Source organism: Pan paniscus, chromosome 4 (genome assembly GCF_029289425.2).
Source record: "Pan paniscus chromosome 4, NHGRI_mPanPan1-v2.0_pri, whole genome shotgun sequence".
NCBI lineage: Eukaryota > Metazoa > Chordata > Mammalia > Primates > Hominidae > Pan > Pan paniscus.
In genome coordinates this window covers 16,381,762-16,407,520 of record NC_073253.2, presented here as the reverse complement: position 1 = coordinate 16,407,520, position 25,759 = coordinate 16,381,762, and the positions used below count along the sequence as shown (strand labels likewise).

At 37.3% G+C, this 25,759-nt stretch overlaps 1 protein-coding gene across 1 annotated transcript in view; it reads left to right on the top strand.

Annotated features, from left to right (window-relative positions):
* The first annotated feature begins 36 nt into the window (after positions 1–36).
* MARCHF11 (membrane associated ring-CH-type finger 11) overlaps positions 37–25,759 on the top strand; it is a 114,495-nt gene continuing 88,772 nt past the window's right edge. Inside the window, exons 1-2 of the mRNA XM_003821969.7 lie at positions 37–591; positions 1,741–1,896. Of these exons, the coding sequence (XP_003822017.3) occupies positions 55–591; positions 1,741–1,896 (693 nt within the window). The 5' untranslated portion in view covers positions 37–54. The remainder of the gene's footprint in view (positions 592–1,740; positions 1,897–25,759) is intronic.

Genomic DNA, 25,759 nt, shown 5'->3' with positions numbered 1-25,759 from the left:
AGCCAGAGCCCGGCCCGCCAGCCGGGCCGGCAGGAGGGCGGCGGCGGCACAACCATGAGCTTTGAGGGCGGCCACGGCGGTAGTCGGTGTCGCGGGGCGGAGAGCGGGGACGCCGAGCCTCCCCCGCAACCTCCCCCGCCGCCGCCGCCGCCGCCGCCGCCGGGAGAGCCGGCCCCGGTCCCCGCGGCCCCGCGCTACCTGCCGCCGCTGCCCGCGTCCCCCGAGACCCCCGAGCGCGCCGCGGGGCCAAGCGAGCCGCTAGGGGAGGTGGCCCCGCGGTGCAGGGGAGCGGACGAGCTGCCGCCTCCGCCGCTGCCCCTGCAGCCCGCCGGCCAGGAAGTGGCGGCGGCCGGCGACTCCGGGGAAGGTCCGAGGCGCCTCCCGGCGGCGGCAGCAGCGAAAGGCGGCCCCGGGGAGTCTGAGGCCGGCGCGGGCGGCGAGGGCGAGCGGCGGGGCGCCGGAGACCAGCCCGAGACGCGCTCGGTGTGCAGCAGCCGCAGCAGCAGCAGTGGCGGCGGCGACCAGCGCGCTGGGCACCAGCACCGGCACCACCAGCCCATCTGCAAGATCTGCTTCCAGGGCGCGGAGCAGGTAAGGCCCGGCGAGACCCCGAGGCAGCCGGTGGCGGCTCCAGCTCGCGCCGGTCAAGCTTTCAGCACCACGGACAGCGCACGCATACCTCCCAGTTTGCCTCCAGTGAGGCTCCTCTGGTTCTGCCCTGTGAGCGCTGGCTCCAATATGCCTTCCCCTTTCCCTTCCCGTGAAGGCAAATAAAAATGTCCCAGTGGTGAATACTGGGTTTAATTTCATCTACACTTTCTTTTTCCTTCCTGGCTTAGGAGCTACATGTTCCTCAGGTGCTTTAGTGATAATGCCAAAAGCGGCTTTTGTGAATTATTCGATGGATTTTGGTTTATGCTTAGAAGCAAACCTGTCAGATGTAAGGTGAAGTCCGTTTTCTACAGATGTATCTTGAGACAGATGTCATATCACAACCAGAAAGGGCAGAGTCTTTCCTTACTGCAAATTTGGGTGACTTAATCTCACGGATGTGAAAAGCATGTGATACAAGAGAAATAGGAATGGACTTTGAAAGAAAGGCTATTATGCCAACAATTTATATTTTGTCAGCAACACAATTCTAAAATTATAAACACCATTGTAGGTGCATGCAAACTTATATGAGAGTAATCATGCAGAGGAAATGATAGCATATGTCCCTTACAAATGTGTGGTCGAGAAAAGATTAGGTGTAATGTTTTTAAACGTAAGGAAATAGCATAAGAATATACAAGCTTTCAGGAATATAGTGCCCTAAGTCAATATTTATGATGCTACATTTAGAAAAAAAAGCATAATGCCGCTTTCTGGGATGCCATGCATTTCTTCTTTAGCAATGATTAAGAATAACTGCAGAGGAAATGCATCTGACCATCCACTTAAAAGTTATTAAAGAGATTTAGTAGTACAGCTTTCCCCCACGGGTATTGGGAGCTATATCTTGCAGACATTTTGTATGTTGGTAGAACATTTATGTCATAACTCTAAGCAATATCTTTGAAATAGTTTTAAGACTTAGTTTCATTCCCATGAGAGGTATAAAATTTTAATTTCATTTCCTAGGATAGAGCCTGATGCTGTATCCTGAGTAAATGGCTTTGAAAGAAAAGAAAGGAAGCATTAGGTTTTTAAAATAGAGACACAGACACAAATATTCACACTGAGCTGTTTTCTTTTTAGGGTGAGTTGTTGAACCCCTGCCGATGTGATGGGTCAGTTCGGTATACACATCAGCTGTGCCTGCTAAAGTGGATCAGTGAGAGAGGTTCCTGGACCTGTGAACTTTGCTGTTATAGATACCATGTTATAGCCATTAAAATGAAACAACCTTGCCAGGTAAGCAGTTTCAACATTTATTTTTCCTGAAATAATTTTGTTAACATGAATGCACTTAAGCTTAGTTATTACTAAGGATATTTACTTATGCTACTTAAAAACATTTTGTGAAAATTACACTAAAACCAAGATTTAGAATTTGTAAACATATGTTTTTGAGAAAGCCATGACATTTTATCTGAGAAACTCAAAAGACATTTTAATCGAATGGTTTCCTTTATGAATTTTTTACTTATTGATAAAATGATACCAGTCTTTTTTCTAAAAAGGCAAGTTGGTAAAATGACTTGTACCACACTTAAATCAATTTTATTCATTAGAAATGTTACACAATTGATTTTATTAATATTTTGTTAACTTAAGCAATTAAGCTCTAATGGGCTCCATTTATGGAGAACAGATACAAGTAAAACAAAACTTCACTGGTATGAAAACTTTGGTTGAACCTATTAGTTCTAATCTGAATGTTATTTCCATTTAACCAGGCTTTCTTTGTCATGTGATGTTCTTTCGCAGTTAAATTTTGGCTGATTTTCTTCTTTGCTGTGTTCAACTACATAGTGGATGCAGAAGTATTCCCAACAGTTACTCTCAATAATACTACTGAACTAGTATTCTTACATATTCTTAAACTTTTTGTGTATAATCACATAATAACATAATACACATAAATCTACAAATGCCCTGGAAAATAGGCCTAAAATTTATCGTGAAACAGATTCAGGTTCTTTGAACAGACAGGTAGAATATAAAATATTAAGAATGACATCTTAAGGAAAAGCAGAATAATGTGTAATTAATGTTATCTGGTAGGCTGAAGTTAAGTAGACATAAAAGAATAGGGTTCAAAACAGAGACAAAGGAGTAATAGAAATAAAAAGAATAGGGAATTGCAAAGTTGGGAGGGGGAAAAGTAATAAATTCTCGTGTTCCTTGTTGCTATCTAAATCACCCAATTTGGTTTTTATTCAGCAATGTAATATAGGTGGAACTACCAGTGTTTGCAGAAGGAACCTGGAAGCTGAATTACTAGTGCATTCATAATTTAAATTTCATAGTTTAAAATTTTTGTATCTTTTATATAGTTTGCAATTAATTTGCATCTCTGATAGTCTCCATTTAATGCATGATTAGCAACCACAAAATGAAAATATGTATTTCTCAAGCTGACCTAGGGCTTGTGAATAATTGGAAAGAGAAAACATAAATAATGGGGATGAGTGATATTATCATGCTGAAGACAGGCACAAACCTGACACCTTTTCCAAGAACCTCTGATTGAACTACTTGGGTATCAATTTATGAATCCATCATAGTTGTCTTGAAAAACAGATGAAACCATTTTCAAAGACTAGCATATAGGTAGTATAATTGGATCTACAACAGTTTTATCAATAGAAGTATGTGGGAAAATAAGAAATGAGAGAGTTTTGGGCTCTAGAGAAAAGTTCCATGAGAAGAGCTATGGTCAGACACTCATTGGCTGAAACAGAAGACTATTTCAAGAGCTTGAACTTATGGCAACTATATGTCAATTCATTTGGGATGATTAATTTTGAAGTAAATACAGATAAGTACTTGATGGACATTTTAAAATAGGAGATCAAGAGCTGGGGCAAAAAAAAAATACTATTTACTAATTTTAATCCTATAGCAAAAAGAATTGGTTACTACTGTCTCTTGCTTCGTTTAAAAAAGATTCAATAGTTATTTTTAAAAAGTAACTCCCAAACTGTGCATATGATTTTCCTTTTCCCCAAAAAGAACTAAAACCTAAAAACTAATCTGGTACTACTAGCATATTTAGGATTAATTTTATTATGACATCTGTAAATACTACCATTATCTGTAACCTGATCTGATTGTTGTAGTGACCTACAAAATCATATGTAGAAACAAAGTTGATATGAATGTGATGATGATAGCTCAGAACATGCTGGAGATGAAATAACTTTCCAGGACTACGTCAGATACACATGTATCTGTGTGAGGCCAATCCCTTGTGAATAGGTGGTTTCTTGGATGTAGAACAGAACAGAGAACAAATATTAATATTCACAAATACTTTGCCACGCACTGTTCTAAATGCTTTATATATATGGATACTGATATTTAATCTTCATGACAAATCTATGAGGTGAGGAATATTTCTATTTTACTCAAAGGGAAACTGAGGCACAGTAAAGTTAAGTAACTTCTACTAGGTACCTATCTAGTAAAAGGCAAAGCCAAGATTCAGACTTAGTCAGTCTGGCCCAGGGTCCACTGTCTTAGCCGCCCTGTTGGAAAGTGTGCTTCTCAATCCCATCCTAGCCACCTTCATGTTTCTGGATCTTTCAGGACTTGTCCTGGAAAAGGCTGTAGCAAGCAGGAAATAGTTTCAGCCTGGATCTCTAAGATGGTTTGGGAAGGTTTTGACTGTCTACTGTTGCATAATAAACCACCTCAATACTTAGTGCTTTAAACAACAACTGTCATTTATGATCTGTTAAGAGTCTATGGGTTGATGGAGGTCAGCTGAGATGTCTTTCTCTGCATGCAACATCACCTGGAGCTATCATCATCCAGAGGCTTAACCAGATTGGAACATCCAAGAAGGCTTGCTCATTTGACCTGGTTTTGGTGCTGGCTGTTGGCTGGAAGCTCAGTTGGGGCTGCCACCTGGTGTGTCAGTTCTCCCTCCATGTGGCTGCTGCTTTTCACTGTGATAGCTGGGTTCCAAGACCATGAAAGTGAAAATTACAAATCTCTTAAGGCATAGCCTTGGAAGTGACGTGGTTCACCATCTACTGCATTCTTTTGTGTAAAGCTAGACAGAGGCCCAACTCAGATTCAAGAGAAGGGGAAATAGACTCCACTTCTGGAGTCTGGCCCTTCTTTTAAAGAGCGTGGCCATCTTTATCCCCCATAGGAGTTAGCTTCCAAAATGGCCATGCCTTCCTGACCTGGTCTCTGCATTTGGTCCTCATGAAGTCCGGGTAGATCAGCACATATCACCATAACTTCCCTTCCAGCACTCTGAACTAAAGGAGCTTAAAACAATGTATGCAAGAACTCACCAGTGATGCTTGATGTATATCCTCAAGCACTTTCACAAGCAAGTATTACCATGTTGTATTTCCTTGTGCTCAGAGGAAGATGAGGACAGAGAAGGGCAAAGAGCAGTTATCAGGAAGCAGGTGTGTGTGAGGAAAACACGCTGCAGTGAGCCTAACACCTTAGTTTCACTTGTTTTTCTCATTGAGATTTGAATTCTTTGAGAATTGGAGTCTAACCTCCCAATTTCATTGGATTTCAGTGATGCTCAGCAGCATGACCCAATAGAAAGCTAGCAGATGTATCCTGTACAACGTAGTTAAACCTTAATTGCCGTATCATTAGCAGTAGGAGTTAATTAAGACATTTGAGGTAATTAAAATGCATTTACCTTCCTATCTACTGGCAGAATCTATTTTATTTATTAACATATCCAAGATGATGCATTAAGGACAATTTGAGAGTAAAGCCTAGTTCTGTTTTGAATCTGGCCTAAAATTAGTGAAATGCATGGACATATAAGATCAATTTTATTTTGAGATGTTGGGAGCATTATACATTAATTAAGCCATATTCCAGTTTATGAATGGCTTTAGTATTTTTTCCAGAGGCATGATGGATCTTTGAAGAGATAACATTTATGGGATAAAGTACTGTATGTGAAATTTTAAACTTCCTATAAAAGACAGACTGTACTGCCTTAACAAAGAAAAAGCTATGTAAATGGAAGATAATATCTGTTATTTTAGACAAGCTAGTTAAACTCTTTGCATCTCCATTGACTCATCTTCAAAAAGGAGATGACAATGCTACCAGTCTTATACCTTATTTTGAGAATTAGACACATAAATATGTGTGAAATGCTTAGAATGACACCTGGCCCATAGCAGGTGCCATTTAAATGCCGGTTCTGGATATTATGATCTGTTCAGTCAGCTAAGGGATGGGACCTTCACTTGCTCACTGCCACAGGTCCTTCTTGTTTATTTCTCGTTGTGTCACCAAAGTGAAGTTCATGGCTTCTCTTTCCATATCCTTCTTTACTCTTGGATTTTTATTCCCTGCTTTTTCTGGGATCCCACCTCAGTTTCTGAGCAAATCAGTTGACATCCATGATGAATGAATCAGCATTTTTAAAAGCAGGTGTAATGAGATATAATGATCTCAGTGCAGTGAGCATATTTACTCTCCAGATGTCCCTCACTGTGGGTCTTATTTATGTCCTTATTGGAGTCTACTCATAATTGGAGCAATGAGATGCTCTTAAATGTGGCCAAGCACAGGACAGCACTATTCAAGGTCAGGCAGCCATACTTTGTTTATGCTTTAGAACAGCCCCTGTCAGGTGGGTGCATGTAACCTGTGAGTAGGCAGGAGGCCAGAGAAGTCTGAGATTTCTGGGGGACAGTCACAGAAGGGGTAATGGCTGAGCATCAGTCAAAGGGAGTCAAAAGGAATCATGATGTTCACCAACTTTCCTTCTTCCTCCTTTGTTGCTTGGAGCACCGAAGGCCTGCCTTGCCTACTTGGGAAGGGTTAGAAACTTGCATGTGGTCCATAGACCTTTTCAGGGATTAGGCTTTGACCTTTGTTATTGGCCTATACTGTTTTTTATTAGCCTTTCCCTTACTCGTTTTCCTTTAAACTCTTCTAATGTGCTGTCAGCAGCAGATCTTCTTATAGCAGTAAGAATGACTGGGAAATCTCTTAGCAAGGAGAAGAACTTGAGATTATTTTTGATTTTTATCCATGTTCTTAAAACCCTGGGATTCATCATAATGGATTTGAATCAGAGGGGAATTAGATAGCAGGTGGGTTTATTTGGCTGTCCTTCTCAGGTACAGCTTCCAGACCTTCTTGTAAGACATACATACATAGAACTTTAATTAACTTTCTGAGGAACCCATGGTCATTATTTTCTAAATGGGGCTCCATCATGAAAGGGGCATTTCCACCTTCAGAACTGATTATTAGTAGGATGTAGCTGATGCACTAGGAGGAGCTGACAAATTATCATTGAAAACTGACTTTGGTTTTGAAAATGTATCAAGAAAACATCAGAGCATGAACTGTATCGGCATTGCATGCTGTCATTTGAAATCATTCAAGACATTTGCATTTCATGGCTTAAAAATGTCTGCATATGTGCAGCCTGTGACACGGTGAGCCACCCCTTTGACTTTTTCTCTAAGTGCTGCTCTTACTTCCATTCTCTGCAGATTTAATAGCAAATGACAAGCTGAGGGGAGACGTGTTTTATTACCGTGGCTGAATAACTAAAAAACAATGCTGAGATATAATATTTAAATGTCTATCCTGGCATATTTTGTAGGTAACTAAAAATGTCAAAATGAGCAGCACATCACGAGGCAATTTTCTCACCTTAGGAGTTAATTTTGTTTCATTTGCTTACTAATTTTCAAAACATAAGAATCTGTATTTTACTCACTAGAAGAAATGAATGATTTTCTGCTGAATAAAATATGTAAATTTTACTTTGTATACTACTATAACCATCTTATTTACTGTACAGACTACATGTACAGTGATTTTACAATTTCTCCTAAGCCAGATGGTTCTGAAACACTGGTAAAAGGAGCCAAAGGTCATTTAGGGCATTGTGCCCTGGTATTTGCTTTTAAACTATTTAGAACGAGGCTTGGAGACAACATGTACCCTATAGGTGATACCCTTCAGGACTTTCTTCTCTACATACCTTCGACTTTTCTACATTTTCCAGCCCTTTTAAGTGCATTTCCCTTTGGACACCTTCCTCTTCTGTGCTTTGTTTGCCCCTCTACACAGCTTCCTGTAGAAGAAAGAACATCCTAGGCAGAAATGGGTCGACTTATGGGTTAAAGCAAGTCAGGATGACAAGAAGATTTGGCAGTTGTTGGGTAGAGGAGCCTTGTCATGGCTCCAACCTGTCTTCACTTGATAACATTTGTATTACTATTTAAATTAGTGGTTAGAAGGCTTTTCCTCTACAGGGTCAGACAGGAAATATTTTAGGCTAGGAGGGCCATTATAAGCTACTGTCCTAGCATGAAAGCTGCCACAGACACTGTATAAATAAATGAACATAGCTGTGTTCCAGTAAAACTTTACTTATAGCGACTGAAATTTGAATTTCATATCATCTTAATGTGTCAGGAAATAGTATTCTTTTTTTAAAAAATGTTTCCCCTGCCATGTAAAAATGTAAAAACTCATGGACCACACAAAAACAGGTAGCGAGCTGGGTTCACTCAGCTGCATTTGGTAGTAATTTAAACATATGGAGTATTGATTTGGACTTAGGTTTTTATAACCTCTTAGAAAATTCAATGGGTGAGATGTTTCTAAATTTCTATGTTTCTTTCTAATTTTGAATGAACTTATTATAAACTTACATTATTTAGAAAACGGTGGCATCTTAGCTCCATGGGGTGGGGGGAGGGGGGAGGGATAGCATTGGGAGATATACCTAATGCTAGATGACGAGTTAGTGGGTGCAGCACACCAGCATGGCACATGTATACATATGTAACTAACCTGCACAATGTGCACATGTACCCTAAAACTTAAAGTATAATAAATAAATAAATAAATAAATAAATAAATAAAAAATGCTATTAACTTTTCCGTATTAAATATTAAAACCATTGCTTCTTTGAAACAGTTTCTTGTTCATATCAGATTCAAATCCTTAATTCTGAGGAGTTGCTTTGGTTAAGTCAGGAGTGGAAAGCAGGGGCATCTCAGAATAAGTGTCCTTGGAACAGGCCACTGTCCTCTCTGTGAGTCCTGGAATACATTTTAAAGAATGCTCTTACCCCGCCCCAGGCTGTCTGCAGTGCAGTAAATATCCTTGGAATATTCCCTTCTGAATGTCTTGAAATGAGATTATTTTAATTTGCTTAGAGTTTCTGGGCTTGTATTCTGAGGGACAAGCATAGCAATGAGCGGGACAGGTTTTAGAGCACATTATATAACACAGCTCAATATTGCTGACATTCATTTTCTTGGTCACTTTGTGGGCATTCAGTGAATATTTATGGTATGAATGAATAGATGCATACCTGAGTGTTTTTGTAAGGTGGCAAGAACCATGGAGGTTATATTATTTCTGAGTGAGAGTATGATTTAGGGAAAACAAATTGCATTCATTACTCATACATTAGCCATCTAATAGTTGTTAATTTTCAACTTGTATCTCAAGTTGATCTTCTAATAATGCTATTCTCAAGTTGCCTGGGCAAGTATGTTCAGTTCTTCAGACCATAGAAAAAAAGCCTTGATAGTAACACGGGATCTATTTTTTAAAACCCAGAATTTTTTTTAATAAAAGCTTCCAGTGAGACATATCTGCTCTTTTCAAAAAATAAAATGTCATGAAAAAAGTCTGTGAATGTGGAATTACCCATGTGTGACACCCTCACTTACTTGAGATTGTCACTGTTTGAAGGGTTTCTTCTAGCATTTGTTCAGGGAATTTGAATAATTTGTTGGAAATTTTACTGTATGATCATGGATATAGATGAGCTGCTAAGAGCGTCTACTGGATATAAATTTTTGGTGTGAAATCTGCGACCTGGCTGAAAACTAGGTGACTTTTTTGATGAGCAGTTTGCACGGTTGTAACATAACTTCAAAAATGATTTTCCACCGGTGAATACAATACTCAAACCCAGGGAGATGTAGCCAGAGAACAGGCTATTTCCTCCTCACTAATTTCCTGCGTTGCCTTGGCATGTAGCTGTGCTGTGATGTGACTGATGTTTTGCTAAAGGGATTGGTATAAAGGAAACTCGGCTTCTTTCTATTTTGGGACCTTCTGAGAGTAGAATGGGATGACTCTGAGGGCAAAATGAGAGTACTTCCGACCCTTCAGAATAGCAGGGAATGGACTGATGAGTAGATAATCGCCTGCAATTACAAGTAAATGGATGGCAGACACAGAGGAGTTGGCCAAGAAAAACTGCACTGTGGTTTGTGCTTTCTGTATCCTTGGATATCTGACAACATCTTCCCTGTGAGAATAACTCATAATTCAAAAGCTGTTCCACATGATTTAGCCAAGTGAATTTGATGTAAGAAGAGGTGGACTGGAACCTGTTCTATGATAAGACATGACAAGAACCCGGAAACATTTCTATATCAGCAAAGTCAATAAGGGAACTTATTGAGGACACATTTCTTATTCCATCCTTCCCTTAGGAGTGGAATGCTTTGAAAACTACCATCTAAAAAGATGCTTTCTCTCTAGTTTTTACCTCTTTGAGTTGGTTCATTTTGATTGATGACACCTGTACAATGGATGTCCCTTCCTTATAATGATAGAGTTCCATTGTTGCCTTAGTGTGCCGTTTAGTTTTTCTTCTCTTTTCGGTGTACTGATTTGGTGCAGGTGGCCAAGTGCTTAATTTGGGCATGGGGTGTCGGGGGTGGGGAGGATGCCGCCCGTAAGTATCCAGCTCTTATTCCAGGAACCCTCCTGGCACTCCTTTGTTTGATATGGTCTTGTGATTGTGCAAGATTTCATCTCCTTACTCCATTTGTGTCATGACTCTGAGCTATAGAATCATTCAAATGAATGAAGAATTGTTTCAGAACACTTACACAGGCTTGCCTTGGTTTGTTCAACCTGTTAGAAAAGATTTTAAGAAGGAAGCATCTTTCACACAACGTGAGGGGATTTTTCTTATATTCTTACTAACCAATCTTCCAAAGCCCGCAGGAAATAATTTGGCCCTGTTCTCTTTCCCCCAACTCTCTCCCTAGTATTAATTTGTTTCCTATGTTATATTTGTAGATTTTTAAAAAAACATAAATATGTATACAAGTGCCCTATTTTTTTTAAATAGAGGAAATAAAAATCTTAGAGTAGTCAAGAACAGAGGATTTGCCAGGCCTGTATTGAGCATTCAGTAAATATCTGTCTTATCCTCCTTCCATCTCTTTCTTCCTTTTTCTAACATCATCTGACTCTCATCTTTTGTGTGGGAATGAGTAGGTGGGAGGTTTCCAGTGAGACCTCCAGCCCCATGGAAAGAAGGAGAAGGGCACAGTGAATAGGGTGGAAGTCTTTGCCTGCGTGGCATTCTCTGGACCAACCATGCCACGCTTTCTTCCCCTGGAAGCAGAAAGAAATTTTGAATGCAAAACCACCTTTCCGTCTCCTCCTAAACAGTCTTTGCTTTCACAGTGGTCTCTCTCAGTCACACTATCATCGCTTCTATTAAATTCATTTTCAAATCTAGACAAGGTTTTCAGCAATTTGAGAAGTAATTGAAAGACATTAAAACATGCGAAGCCAACAAGATTACAACTAACTGTGCCAGAATTTTTTGGGTAGCTGTGGGTGACATGGTTCCTAAGCTATGGAGTGAAAGACGCTTTGATATTGGAAAAATTTTGATTTGGTGAAACATATAAGGATGGGTGATGAATCTCTCTGCCTCCTGTCTACTTGCTGCCCTCAACCTGAATACTACTAAGACTGAAACTCATATTTGTTACAGAAAAGAAAACTTGAAAGAGAAATATGCTTCTTTATTTTGGACATGATAAAGCCCTACCACAGTAAGCTTCAGGTAAAAACACCAACCATCCCTTGAATTGCCTGTGGGGAGAATTCCAGTATGAAGTGATGATGGATGCATGATTATTCATATAATGTGACACAGTGACAGATCGGTGTGTGTTTATTTTTTGGTCTGGAAGATGATTTTACTCATGTTCTACAGGTAGCCTCAAAGTATTCTTTGTTGTTTTCTAGTATGTTACTCATAGTAGAAATTGGTACTTTTTAATTGATAATTGGTACTTTCTCATTCTTTTTTCATTTGTTCAACACGTTAACCACTACTACATAGCAGACAGTGTTCTAGGCCATAGGGTTACAGAGTTGGTAAAACAAGCAGGGCCTCTGCTTCTACAACTTAAATTATCAATAGTAAGGAACGGAAGAAAAGCAAGTGAGCAAATAAATACAAAAAGTAGCTAATTATAGATTGCGTTAATGATGCTAATGGAAATAAACTGGGTGTGAGAATTAATTTTATGTGTCATGGGGAGCCCAGGTATTTGGTCAGACAATATTCTGGGTATGTCTGTGAGAGTGTTTCTGGGCAGATGAACACTGGAGTTGGTAGACCGATAAAGCACACTCGAAAGCAGATGGCCTCCCTCATGTGGGAGAGCTGCAGCCAGTCAGTTCAAAGCCTGACTAGAACAAAAAGTCTGACCTTCCCTTGACTGAGAGAGAACTCAGCTTACCTGTTTTCAAGCTGGAACATCATTATTTTCTTTGGACTTCAGCTGAAACACTGGATCTTTCTGGGTCTGGAATGTATCAGCCTTTGGACTGGTAGGCTCTCAGATCTGTGCTTTCAGCTCTCTTGATTCTCATGCCTTTGGACTTGAACTGGAACCACAATCTTGGCTCTTTTGAGTGTCCAGCTTGCTGATTGCAGATCTTGGGACTTGTCAGCTTCCATAGTTGTGTGAGCCAATTCCTTATAATTACTCTCTTACACACACACACACACACACGTGTGTATACAGACAGTTCCCAACTTACAATGGTTTGACTTATAATTTTTCAATTTCATGATGGTGTGAAAGTGATATGCATTCAGTATGCCCCTCAGCTTACAATGGGGTAATGTTGGGACATAAGTAAATGAACATCGTTGTATGTTCATAAGTAAATGAACATCGTTGTATGTTCCTCACACTCATATGTATACATACACACATATGTACACACACACACACACACACACACATCCTGTTGGTTTTGTTTCTCTGGTGAAACCTGACAAATATACTGGATGATTAAAAAGAGTATGCTAAAATGGATCATGTGATACTTGATTAGAGTGGGGTACATTCTTATAAACTCATGCTTTGCTTAAGCATAAGTTTATATAAACTATACATTTGTAACTATTTCTATATTGATGATACATTTGTAATCATTTCTATATTTCATAGATATGTAACCATTTCTATATAAATGATTACATATAGAAATACATTTAATCGTATGGAAATTTACATATCTATGAAATATATATAAATGTTACATATAGAAATTTCTATATGTATTTGTAAATGTTTCTGTATATAACCATTTCTGTGTTGATAGAAATAGTTTATATAGTTTATATAAACTCAGGCTTAAGCAAAGCATGAGTTTATATCGATGTACTCTAATCAAGTATCACATGATCCATTTTATCTCTATTGATAGACATGGTTAAATATAGAAATATTTACACATATGTTCTTATGCTTTGATTAGTTTACATATATACGTTTTCTATCTCTTGTCTGTTGAGGGGGTTCAGTATTAGTGGCACCTGAGTGAGAATAAGCTCACCTGGCATCAGACCTCAGTTTCTAACATCATTCTCCAATTAAAAAAATAGTCACATGCAATATGAGACTGGAGCTCCTTGTAGTGCCAGATTGTAAAGAAGTGCTCAAAAAACAAAAGGATTGGGGATAAGTCATCAAAGGGACACAAGAGCCAACCTGGAAGAACCGCCAGTGACTAAAGCTGGAAATATTTGAGCAACAATTTAGCTTGGATTGTATCTTGAACTATAATATAAAAATCTGTAGGTGAACACCAATATAAATAAATCATCAAACAAATAAGTAAATGGGAGAGAAAAGACAAGTCTCCCTTACAGAATTCCAAATAATTGCACTGGTGGTTCAATGGTAGAATTCTCGCCTCCCAAATAATTTATGTATATAATCTCCCCTCCAGGAGGTAGAGCTCAATTCCCCCATCTTTGTAGTTAGTGACTTGCTTCCAAAGAGTAGATTGGTAATAGAGTGAAAAGGATGAGGAAATACCTTTACAATCGAGACGGCTAGCAAATTCTATGTAGCCAGGCAATCAAGTTTAACATTATCAGTGATAACTGATAGCATTATCACTGATAAGTCATGTTGACAGCATCTGCCCCTGGTATGATGTGATGAGATTATTTCACCTGTGGTCTTCCTCTCTAAAACCCGTAACTATAGTCTAACCATGAGAAAAACATCAGACAAAACCAAATTGGGGACAATTTACAAAATAACTTGAGGAGTACTTCTCAAAGCTGAAGAATAAACAGGGTAAGTCTTAGAAACTGTCACAAACCAGAGACTAAGGAGATATGATGACTAAATGTAATGTGGTCGTCTGGATATAGGATCTTGGAAAGAGAAAGGTCATGAGACAGAACTAAGTATGGAGCTTAGTCAATAGTAATGTACCAGCGTTGGTTTATTAGTTGTGACAAATAAGACTATAGCAATGTAAGATATTAACAATAGGGGAACTGGGTTCAGAGTGTATGGCCATTGTTTGCACAACCTTTGTAACTTTTATGTAAATAAAAAACTACTCTAAAATGAAGTGTCTTCAAACAAACAAAAATAATGTAGGGAAGGCCAAGAACAGGTAGAAGGGATAGGGAAAGTCTGAGGAGGTGACGTCTGAGATTAGACCTAAAGGTTGATGATGATCCTACCGTTGAAAAATTATTTGAAGAGCATTCTGGAAGGGGAAGAGTGACACCAAAGACTCTAAGCAGGGAAGGACTGAGTGTTTGAGGGAATAAAAGGACCATGTGGCTGGACGGCTTTGAGTGATGAAGCGTAGGAGATGTCATGAGGAATTAGAGTTTCATTCAAGAGCAGTGGGAAGTTATTGGAGAGTCTCAGGTAGAGAAATAACATAGTAATAATAATAGATGCCTTCAGTTGCTTTGTGGAGACTGGACTGGAGAGAGGCAGGGGTAGAAGCATGGATGCTGTTAAAATGTTCCTTTAAGGACAAAAGGGACAAAATGGTGACTGTGCTAGGATGATGGCAGGGATGAGGAAAAATGGATACATTTGAAAGATGCCTTTAAAGTAGAAGCAATAGGTTTTTAATTTCGTTTTACGATTTATTTTTGGCAAAAACGTGGACTTTAACTTCAAGTTATTTATAGCCTTTATCTCATTTATTATCGATAATTATTATATATTTTGCTGTAGAAATATTGTGATTGGCTGCAGGGTGCTGACCTAAATCCTGATGGTGGTGTGGATGTTTTATAATCTACTGAAAATGCACCATATTATATTTTAAAAATCCAGACAACTTAGGATCCTGAAACACATATGGGCCAAAGTGTTTTGGGTAACAGACTTTGGCCTAACACACAGCCTGTCCTAGAGAGTGGAGTGCTCTATACATGTCTGTATGGTGTAGTTGATTTATACTGTTAGGTGTGGTGGTTGATAGTGTTGTTCAAGACTTCTATTTCCTTGTTAATCTTCTGTCTATTGAAAGTGGGGTATTGAAGTTTACAACTATTACTGTTGAGTTGTCTGTTTCTCCATTCAATTATGTCCATTTTTTCTTCACATATTTTGGGACTTGGTTGTTTGGTGCAAATATGTTTATTAAGTGTTATATCTTCCTGAGGGATTGACCATTATATTATTGCAGAATGTCCTTTGTCTCTATATCATAGTTTGTTTGTGCTGTTATAACAAACTACACCAGACTGGATATTTTAATAAATAACAGACATTGATTTTCACAGTTCTGGAAGCTGGCAGGCCAGGATCAAGCCCCTAGCAGGTTTGGTGTCTGGTGAGGGCCCAGCCTTCACTTCCAAGTGGGACTTTGTTGCTGCATCCTCTGGAGGGGACAGACACTGTGTCCTCACTTAATGGAAGGGACCCAAAGTCAAAAGGGGGATAAATGCCATGTTATCACATGGCAAAGAGCAGAAGAAAGCAAACGTACTCCCTCTAGCCCTTTTTTAAAGGCCCTAATCCCATCTGTGAGAGCTTTGCCCTCATCACTTAATTACCTCTTAAAGCTCCACGTCTTAATATTATCACATTGATGATTAAGTTTTAACCTATAAATTTTAGAGGGGACATCATCATTCAAATCATAGCACTCTAATAACAAGCTTTGTCTTCGTGTCTATTCTTTCTGATGTTAATATAGCTACTCAACTTATCTTTTATTTACTATTTGCATGATTTATCTTTTCATCCTTTTACTTTCAACCTATTTGGTTTTTGCATATAAAGTGTGCCTCTTACAAAAAGCATATAGTTGGATTATAGGGTAATGGATTTTGGACCTGTATGATGTTATTCCTGGAATACAGCCTTATGAAAATCAGCAAATATTGTAGGAATTGCTTTCTGATTGTGATGTTATCAGTTTAGCACAGTCTAAGATTCCCTAATGATGGTGAATATGTGCTGTCTGAGATTATGTTTTTTTAATCCCTAGATGGAATTGCTGTGACTATTCTGTTAACCAATGAATTTATGCAATTGTCCTCTTCCATAACTTTTGAGGGAACTGTTTTGTTTTTCCCTATTTTCTCCTTCCGCCACCACCTGAGACCTGTTGTGAGCAACCAAGGAGTTGTGGAAACCTGTTCTTTTCTAGTAAACCGGAGATTCTTATTGCCATTCATAGTCAGTTGCTTCTTCTGCACCTCCAGAGCGTCTTGATTATGAAGTTATGCTGACACAATTAGCTTTTGTAACTTAAGCGCCCTACTGTTAAACATTTGTTACACATCTTTTAGAAGAGTTGAGATAGTATGAGGATCAGTGTAATACTATAAAAAAAGCATGGACTTTGGCAATATGCGGACCAAATCCAGATTTCAGCTCAGCCACTTACTCAGCTGTATAAGCCACAACGCTACTCTATGTTTCATTTCTTAATGTTGTTGGAAGGATGAAATCAAGTAACATTTTCAAAATGCTTGGCATTTGATGGTCTCTTATTGATTCTTGACTCCTAGTCTTATTAGAACAGGACTTGCAATACATAAAATTGTGTTATATTTTGGATTTGCTGTGTATTCATTTATTTGTTCATCCATTTAATATTTCAACAAATATTTATTAATTACCTACTAGATACCAGTATTCTAGTCACTGGGAATGAATAAAAGTAAACAAAAAAGACAAAATCTCAGCCATTAGGCTCATACCTTGCAAACAGACTGATAATATATAAGTAGAAATTCCGAGTAAAAGAACTAATCATAAGAAAAAAACATTGGGCAATGAAGGGGGCTATGAATTGTTGAGAGATATTGTTAAAATTTTAGATAGAATGGTCAGTGAAGGCTACCAATCCATGATCTTTGAATTGATTGACAGATTTTAAAAAATATATTGCCTTCTAGAAATAGGGTATGCTAGTGAATATTTACTATGGTTTGTTTTCCTACTGAAGTATATTTCAGTTTGGGTTTTAGTTTTCCATGAGTGAACTGGAGAGGTCAATATTTACAGCTTATATCAATATGTAAAAAGCCTTGATAAAGGCTCAGTTTTCTCAATCTATTTTATATCTAGCATGTTCTAGTGAGACGTTGGTTTTAGGGGCATGGAAAAAATGAGTACAATCAGATAGACATTCAGAGAAAAAGAATAGTGAAAATGGATTCTGGATTCTGAGAAACAGGTGGTCAATTTGCTCCTCCTGAGTTATTTAAAATATTTATTTATGTTGCCATTTTAAGCATTTAATGTATAGAATTATCAAAGCATTAGGATTTCAAAAACCTCTCTATGTGATAAATTGCATCTACCTGGGACTATACTTATTTTTAATATCGATTTTTATAAATACAGTGATAATACAACAAGTGAAAAATAATTTTAGACCTGTGTTCTCCTTGGACAAGTACAGTTTTTCTGTTAAAAGCCCACAGTTTCTGAGATGGATTATTTTGAAGAGACGCTTCATCATCTCATTGAATGCCCTCTAGGAACCTGGCTATTTGGAGAATGAATATTTGAGGCTGTAATTTTCAAGATAATATAATTGGGAGATATTGAAGTGGCTTGTACATGACTTGGCCACTGGGAAAGACACACAATGGCTTAAAGAGGGGAAATAACTTTTTATGTTGCTCTTGGAGCTACACAAATTGATATTTGGGCTTCCAGACTCCATTTGAAATAAATGGCTTCCATTTATCAGTGTGGTAAGATGCTGGGAAGCCAGTATTTTTTAAATCTTTGCCGTTAACAATGAATATGAATATAAAGGAGTTTTGAAGGGTGAAGATTCTTTCCTCTGCAAAACTTTTAACAATATAGAGACATTTTGTTTGAGCTTATGGTACTTAGTCAACCAAAATGGAATAATCCGTTTCCCAAATAAGATGGGAAATGTCATCCATAACTTAAAACCTTTAGCTCTCAGAGTCCATAAGCATAAGTGGGTTATTAAGAATCCTTTATTCAGGAGAAAAGCGATGGTCATTTCATGAGGAATAAGATGTGCTGTTTATGAACACATGCAGGAAGGAAGACAGATCATTTTTAGGATAAGTACTCTCCATGGAGCCCTTGTCTGGGTTTCCTGAATTTGGCTGATTGCCTTCATAGTGGACTAGTTTAGATCATCTGTTAAAAGTTTAAAACCTTTCTGGGGTGGGGGGAGGGGGGAGGGATAGCATTAGGAGATATACCCAATGTAAATGAAGCGTTAATGGGTGCAGCACACCAACATGGCACGTGTATACATATGTAACAAACCTGCACGTTGTGCACATGTACCCTAAAACTTAAAGTCTAATTTAAAAAAAGTTTAAAACCTTTCCAAATAAACCAGCGTGTTCTGAGGGTTTACAGGAGCAAGCATCCTAAGTGTTGGTATCCATGTCCTCAGTTAGACGTCAGAAGAGCTTTACTGTGCAACTCTGCCCTCTAGTGTTTCACACGAACTACGGTTGTGTTCTTGGAATATGACCCAGAGTGCACAGAGCTCCATTAGGTTAGAGACATTTCTATGTATTTTTTTTTCACCTTTTTGGAAAATAAATTCGACCCAGGTTCCATTTACTTAAAAAGCTTTGCCATTTGTTATTGCTCACCTAATTTGTTTAAAACCAAGGTGTCTCTCTATTTGATGAGATTTTGATTTAGTCAATCATTTTCCATTTTCTTTATTCCACTTTGTAATCTGGGCATTTAAATCTTTACTCTGTTCAGATACTTTGAAACAACTACTTCTAAACTATCTTAAGAATATAAAGCATGTGATCTCAGGCATAATAGTAAATCCATTTAAAGTTATCATAGTGAGTACATTCAAATGTTGGTTGTCCAATGTATAGCTGGGTGCAACAAGTTTAAGTAAAAGATAATTATAACATCTAGTGGCAAACATCTCTAAAATATAAAAGATATTTTATATTTTTATTATAAATATAAAATTATAAAATTATATAAATATTATATATTATATTATTATATTTAATATTTATATATTAAATATTTAATATATAATTTATATATTAAATTATTAAATATTTATATTAAATATTAAATATATAAATATAAATATTTAATATTTAATATAAATATATTAAAAATATAAAATTATAAAAGATATAAAATATAAAAGATAATTATAACATCTCTGGCAAAATATTTGTAATATATTGATGATCAAATATTTTAGATATTTTTCTCAACTAAGAAAAAATTCTTTAGAGAATATCACTTATTTGGATTAATGTATCTAAAAGCAGCCACTGGCCAGTTATAGGGGAAGTTTTGTTATTTGTAAAAGAAACAGTGGTTGTGTTTTGGCTTCTTTTGTTTGGCTTCAGATTTTCAAAGATGGTATTTTATTTTGCTTAGGGCAACATTTTTAAAGAGAATTAGATGAGAAACCATTTCATGATGTAAAACTTATGAACTATATTTGAAAATGAGATTTTTAATTACCAAGGATTATTTTACTAATGGCAAGCCATCTTGCTGAAGGGAGAAATTTTTTTCCAAGCAGCTTAAGTTCTTAGTTAACAACCAGAGGAACATTAATTAAGCAGTAACTATTGAGGCACCGACCATCTCCTGAGGACCAATCATTGATGGGAGGATGTATGGAGAATGAGCCTCTCTGGCAGGCTGTGAATCCCTGAAAATGGCTCTGTACCCTGGAAATAACTGAAAATAAAAAAGAAATAAAAGAAGAGATAGAAATAATTTTCTTTTTCTAAATGGGAAATATAATTTCATTTCAGAGGTATAAAGCAATTCAAGAACATTAATAATGGGTATTAGTCAAACATTATTTGTCTGGAAGCACATGCATATCGTTTCAGATCAGCGAGGCCAAAATTGCTCTTGGTTTGATGCACAGAGAATATGACCTATTAGTTACTGAAAATGAATGGTGTGCAAGTAGCTATAAAGAACTTGGTTTGTTGTACTGTCTCTGCCTTATTATCTAACTCATATACCAAGAACTATTTGAAAGTGTGGCAAAAGGTAGAAGGAATGCTATGCTCTATCAGGGAAAATCAATTTAACTGTGGGTTTCAAGTGTCTTTCAGGTGGAGCTGGGGCTTCTGAAACTGACTTTAGGAGCAGGAAGCTTCCGTTGTATGGTGGTGTGTCCATAAAACTTATTAAACTTATTTTATTCATTTATATAATTTTTCAAGATAGATCATCAAATTTTAATGTTACTGAGTATGAGAAGTTTGTCAATATGGTTTTTTAAAAATAGTTACTTTAAAATGATGAATAGAAGTTGTATTTATTTGCTATGTGCAACATGATATTTTGGAATATGCATACACTGTGGAATGGCTAAATTGAGCTAGTTGGCATATCCATTATCTTGCATACTTATCATTTGTTGGGGGTGAGAACAACTTAAAATCTACTCTCAGCAATTTTCAAGAATGCAATACATTGTTGAGAACACATGGATGGACACAGGGAGGGGACAACAAACACTGGGGCCTGTCGAGGGGTGCGGGAAGAAGAGCATCAGGAAAAATAACGAATGCATGCTGGGCTTAATACCTAGGTGATGGGTTGATAAGTGCAGCAAACCACCATGGCACACTTTTACCTATGTAACAAACCTGCACATCCTGCACATGTACCCTGAAACTTAAAATACAATTTAAAAAAATAATGCAATACATTGTTATTAACTATATTCAACATGTTGCGCAATAGATCTCCTGAGCTTATTTCTTCTATCTAACCCTTATTTTATATTCTGTGACAAACATCTTGTCACCTTTGGCCCTTGGTAACCACCATTCTACCCTCTGCTTCATGTGTTTGACTCATAGATTCCATATACAGGTGAGATCATGTGGCATTTGTCTTTTTTGTGCCTGGCTTATTTCACTTAACATAGTGTCCCTCAGGTTCATACATGTTGTTGCAAATGAATAGTATTCCATTATGCATAGATGCCACATTTTCTTTATTCATTCATCTGTTGATGAACACAGGTTGATTCTATATTTGGCTGTTGTGAATAATGCTGCAATGACTATGGGAGTGCAGATATCTATGGATCATACAGTAGTTCTATTTTTAATTTTTGGGGTAACCATCATACTGCTTTCCATAATGTCTGTACTAATTTACACTCCCACTAACAGTGTGTGAGTGCTCCCTTTTTTCCACATCCTTGCCAACACTTATCTTTCGTCTCTTTGACAATAGCCATTCTAACAGGTGTGAGGCGATGTGTCATTCTGGTTTTAATTTGCAATTTCCTAATGATTAGTAATGCTGGGCATTTTTTATATGCCTGTTTCATATGTCTTCCTTTGAGAAATGTCTCTTTAAGCCCTGTGCCCACTTTTTAATTGGATTATTTGTTTTCTTAGTATTGAGTTGTTTGAATGCCTTATATGTTTTGGATATTAACTCCTTATCAGATAGATGGTTTGGAAATATTTTCTCTCATTCCATAGGTTGTCTCTTCACTTTGTTGGTTGTTTACTTTGCTGTGCAAAGGCTTTTTAGTTTGATGTAATTCCTGTCTATTTTTACTTTGTTGCTTGTGTTTTTGGTATCATCTCCAAAAAATTCATTGCCAAGATCAATCTCATGGAGGTTTTCCTCTGTGTTTTCTTCTAGCAGGTTTACAGATTGAGTTCTTATGTTTAATTTGTAAACCATTTTGAGTTGATTTTTGTATGCAGTGTGAGCTAAGAGTCTGACATCATTTTTTGCATGGAGATGTTCACTTTCCCCAAAACCATTTATTGAAGAGACCGTCCTTTCCCTATTGTGTGTTCTTGCACCTTTGTCAAAAACCAATTGATCATGAACGTATTATTTCTGGGCTCTCTGTTGTGTCCCATTCATCTACATGTCTGTTTTTATGCTAGCACCATGCTGTTTTGATTTCTGTAGCTTTGTATTATATTTTGACATAAAGTAGTGTGATGCTTCTAGCTTTGTTCTTTTTTCTCAGGATTGCTTTAGCTATTCAGGGTCTTTGATGGTTCCATACAAATTTTAGGATTTTTTTTCTATTTAAGTGAAGAATGACATTGGACTTTTGATAGGGTTTGCATTGAATTTGTAGATTACTTTGTCCAGTATGGACATTTTAACAATATTAATTTTTCTAATCCACAAACACGGGATATCTTTTCATTTACTCATGTCTTCTTCAATGTCTTTTATCAATGTTTTGTAGTTTTCAGTGCACATTACCTCCCTGGTCAAGTTTATTTCTACTTTTTTTGTAGCTATTGTAAATAGGATTGTTTTATTGATTTCTTTTCAAATAGTTCACTGCGTTTTGCATGGTCAATAACATGTTTTTAGCAGTTAAACATTTAGCAAAATGTAGAGCATATTAATTTGTATGACAATAAAATAATTACAGTATGCACTACCTAGCAAGGTTTCCATCAACGATGGACAACATAGACTATGGTGGTTCCATAAGATCATAATACTGTATTTTTACTGTAGCTTTTCTATTTTAGATACACACATACAATTTTGTTTCCATTGCCTACAGTATTCAGTACAGTAATATATTGTATAGGCTTGTAGTTTAGGAACAATAGGCTATACCATATAACCTAGGTGTGTAGTAGGCTATACCATTTAAGTTTGTGTAAGTACACTCTGATGTTCGTACAAGGACGAAATCACTTAATGACACATTTTTCAGAAGATATCCTCATCATTAAGCAATTAATGACCATATTATTATTAAATATTGCAGCAAAGGATTGGTACAAAACTGGGACAATATCCAATGAAACAGCATAAAGTGTCATTGAGAGTGAGGAAAGACATGCTCACATTAACATATCTGAATTGCATGCTTGTACTAAAATATATTCATTGAATCATTTCCTAGTAGTTCCTCACTGACAAAGGATTAGGATAGTTATAAAGAACTACATGAATATTGGCACTATTAAAGGCAGTTATAGTTTGTATTTTGAAGACAAAGTCCTAACTTAAAATAAGGTGCTAACTATGTATGGATGACAGTTCTGTGATATGAAAAGTAGTACAGAATTTCTTATCAGTTGTGAGTCAGAATTTGGCCAGTACTTTAGAAGTAAGAGAGCTCATTTCTTGTATCACATCAGAGTCTAACAGTGGAATTTCTCTCAGATGTCTGATCAAAACCAAGCAGGGTCAACAAAGTGATCTCGCAGAGATTAAATTATACAGTTATTAAGTTTACAGTAAATACATTCAAAACTCAGTACAAAGAATTTATTTCTTTACAGACATAGATATTCATGGATTAAAACTAACTTGATAGCATAGCAAACTGCAGTGGAAGATGATGTAGATTAGACAAGCATTTACTTTAAGCTAATCTCAACATGTTATTTCCAGGACTGAAACATTTATTAGGTATGTTTGAGAGCCGTCTGGAGTAGGAAGTTACGAGTATGCTCGGGAGTTTTCTCCCTGAAAGTGCAGTTTCACAGGCTGACTACGGCTGAACTTTTGGTGAGCTCAGAAAAGAAGCACATTTATTATCGTTTGTGTTACAATACAGTGGCTACTTCTAGAAATACTTACTGACAATAATAGCTGCCATTTATTGAGCTCTTACACATCAGGCTCCTTGCAAAGTGCTTAGTAGGAATGCCTGACTTGATTCCCAAAAATCGGGCAAGAACAAGCAGTTTAGGAAAATTGTATTTTACTTTTAGGTGCTTCGGTTGTACCAAGATTTACAAGATCAGTCAGACCTCTGAAATTCAGAAAAGTTTAAATCAGTTTAGGAAAATGGAAAGAATTCTGTCCAATCAGTTAGGGAGCCTGAATCCTATTTCACGCACCACTGTGTAACACTGTGGGAGTTGGGGGTAAATATAATAATTTACTCAACTGTTTTAACTACATAAATAACTTAGGAAAACACAATATTGTTAATATATATTTTAAAATTTAAATAATCCAGGTAATACAGATACCAATAGGGTAAAAATGGAAAATCCCTTCTTTTACTTACCCCTCAGGCCCCACCCCAATCCATTTTGCCTCCTGGTGGTAATCGCCATGAAAAACAAAACAGTCTGTGACCTTCTAAGAGGTTTGAAAAATACATTTACATGTATATACATATGTTTCTGTGTTTATAGCATTTCTTTTCCACCAAATGAGAAACTTCTACCTGCATTGTTCTATAGTGTCTTTCACTTAATAGTCTAGTAGTTAGTGCGTATGGCTCTCTACTTTTTTTAACCAATGCATTATATTCTTTAGAATGAATTTAACAGTTTATCTAACAGTTTTCCTAGTTAGGAACATTAGATAGTTTCTCGTTTTCCTCTGTAATAAAAATGATGTGTCAAACCCTACACACACATCAGGCGTATCACTGTAGGGGTTGGGTCAGATGTGGTGGGAATGTTGGGTTTTGAATATGAGCCATTAAACTTTTGATAGATACTTCCAAATTGTCCATCATCAACAGTGTGCTGGTATGAGCCTCCATCAGCATTGCAGGGTAGTGCCCATTCCCCATCTTCAGGAATACAGAAATTATGAATTTTTATTAACAAATTATGAATGTGGCGTAAAAATGATATGTTGTTATTTTAAACTTGTGTTTTCCTGATTACTAGTGAGGTTGAACATTGTTTTCTGTTTGCTGACCATTTGCAGATCTGTGTATGTGTGAATTATATGTTTATATTATTTGCCTGGTTTTGATTGAAATCAGACATTAATTTTTAAATGTATATTCACATCATTACAAAGTTTCCTCCCCCCCGCCCCTTTTTGGGAGGTGGCAGCTTGGTCTGTCAGTTGCTGTTACATAACTTACAATGTAATTGGGAGATAGACATGAACAGATCATCACACAGTTACTTTTTGAACATCTGAGGATTACCTTTGTATTACTAATTTCTAGCTTAATTGCCTTGTGATTAGAAAATAGAAAATATACTTGGCATGAATTCAGTCTTTCAGTATTACTGAGACTTGAATATTGGCCAAATAACTGTATAATTTATGTAAATGTGGCCTGTGTGCTTGGAAAGAATTTGTTCTCTTCAGTGGTTGGATGCAGTTTTTTGAGTTTAATTGGATTGTCCAGTATGGCTCACATTACTCCTTACAGAATTCTGTGAGTTCCCAAGGTGAACCTAACAGATTTGATAGACGTGTAGCTACAGAAAACCCCTGGCATCACTCTCCCAAAAATACCAGATGGGATTTGGTTTAGATGCTATTGGTGGAAATCCAAAATATCTGAAGCTCAGAAAAGGTCAGAATTTCTTTCTTTCATAACAGTATCAGGTAAGGTGCGCCACGGCTGTGAAGTGCTCTGTGTTATCAAGTCCAGGCTCTCCTATCTCATTGTCCTGATACATGTGGCCTCCATTCCCAAGTTTACCTGTCTGCCCAAGATGGCTGCTTTAGCTCCAGACATCACATCCACATTCCCCATGGAGTGAGGAAAAAGAGGGGAAGGCACATCACTTTAGAGATGTCTAGAAAAGTCTACAGGTTATTTCTCAGAAGTTGC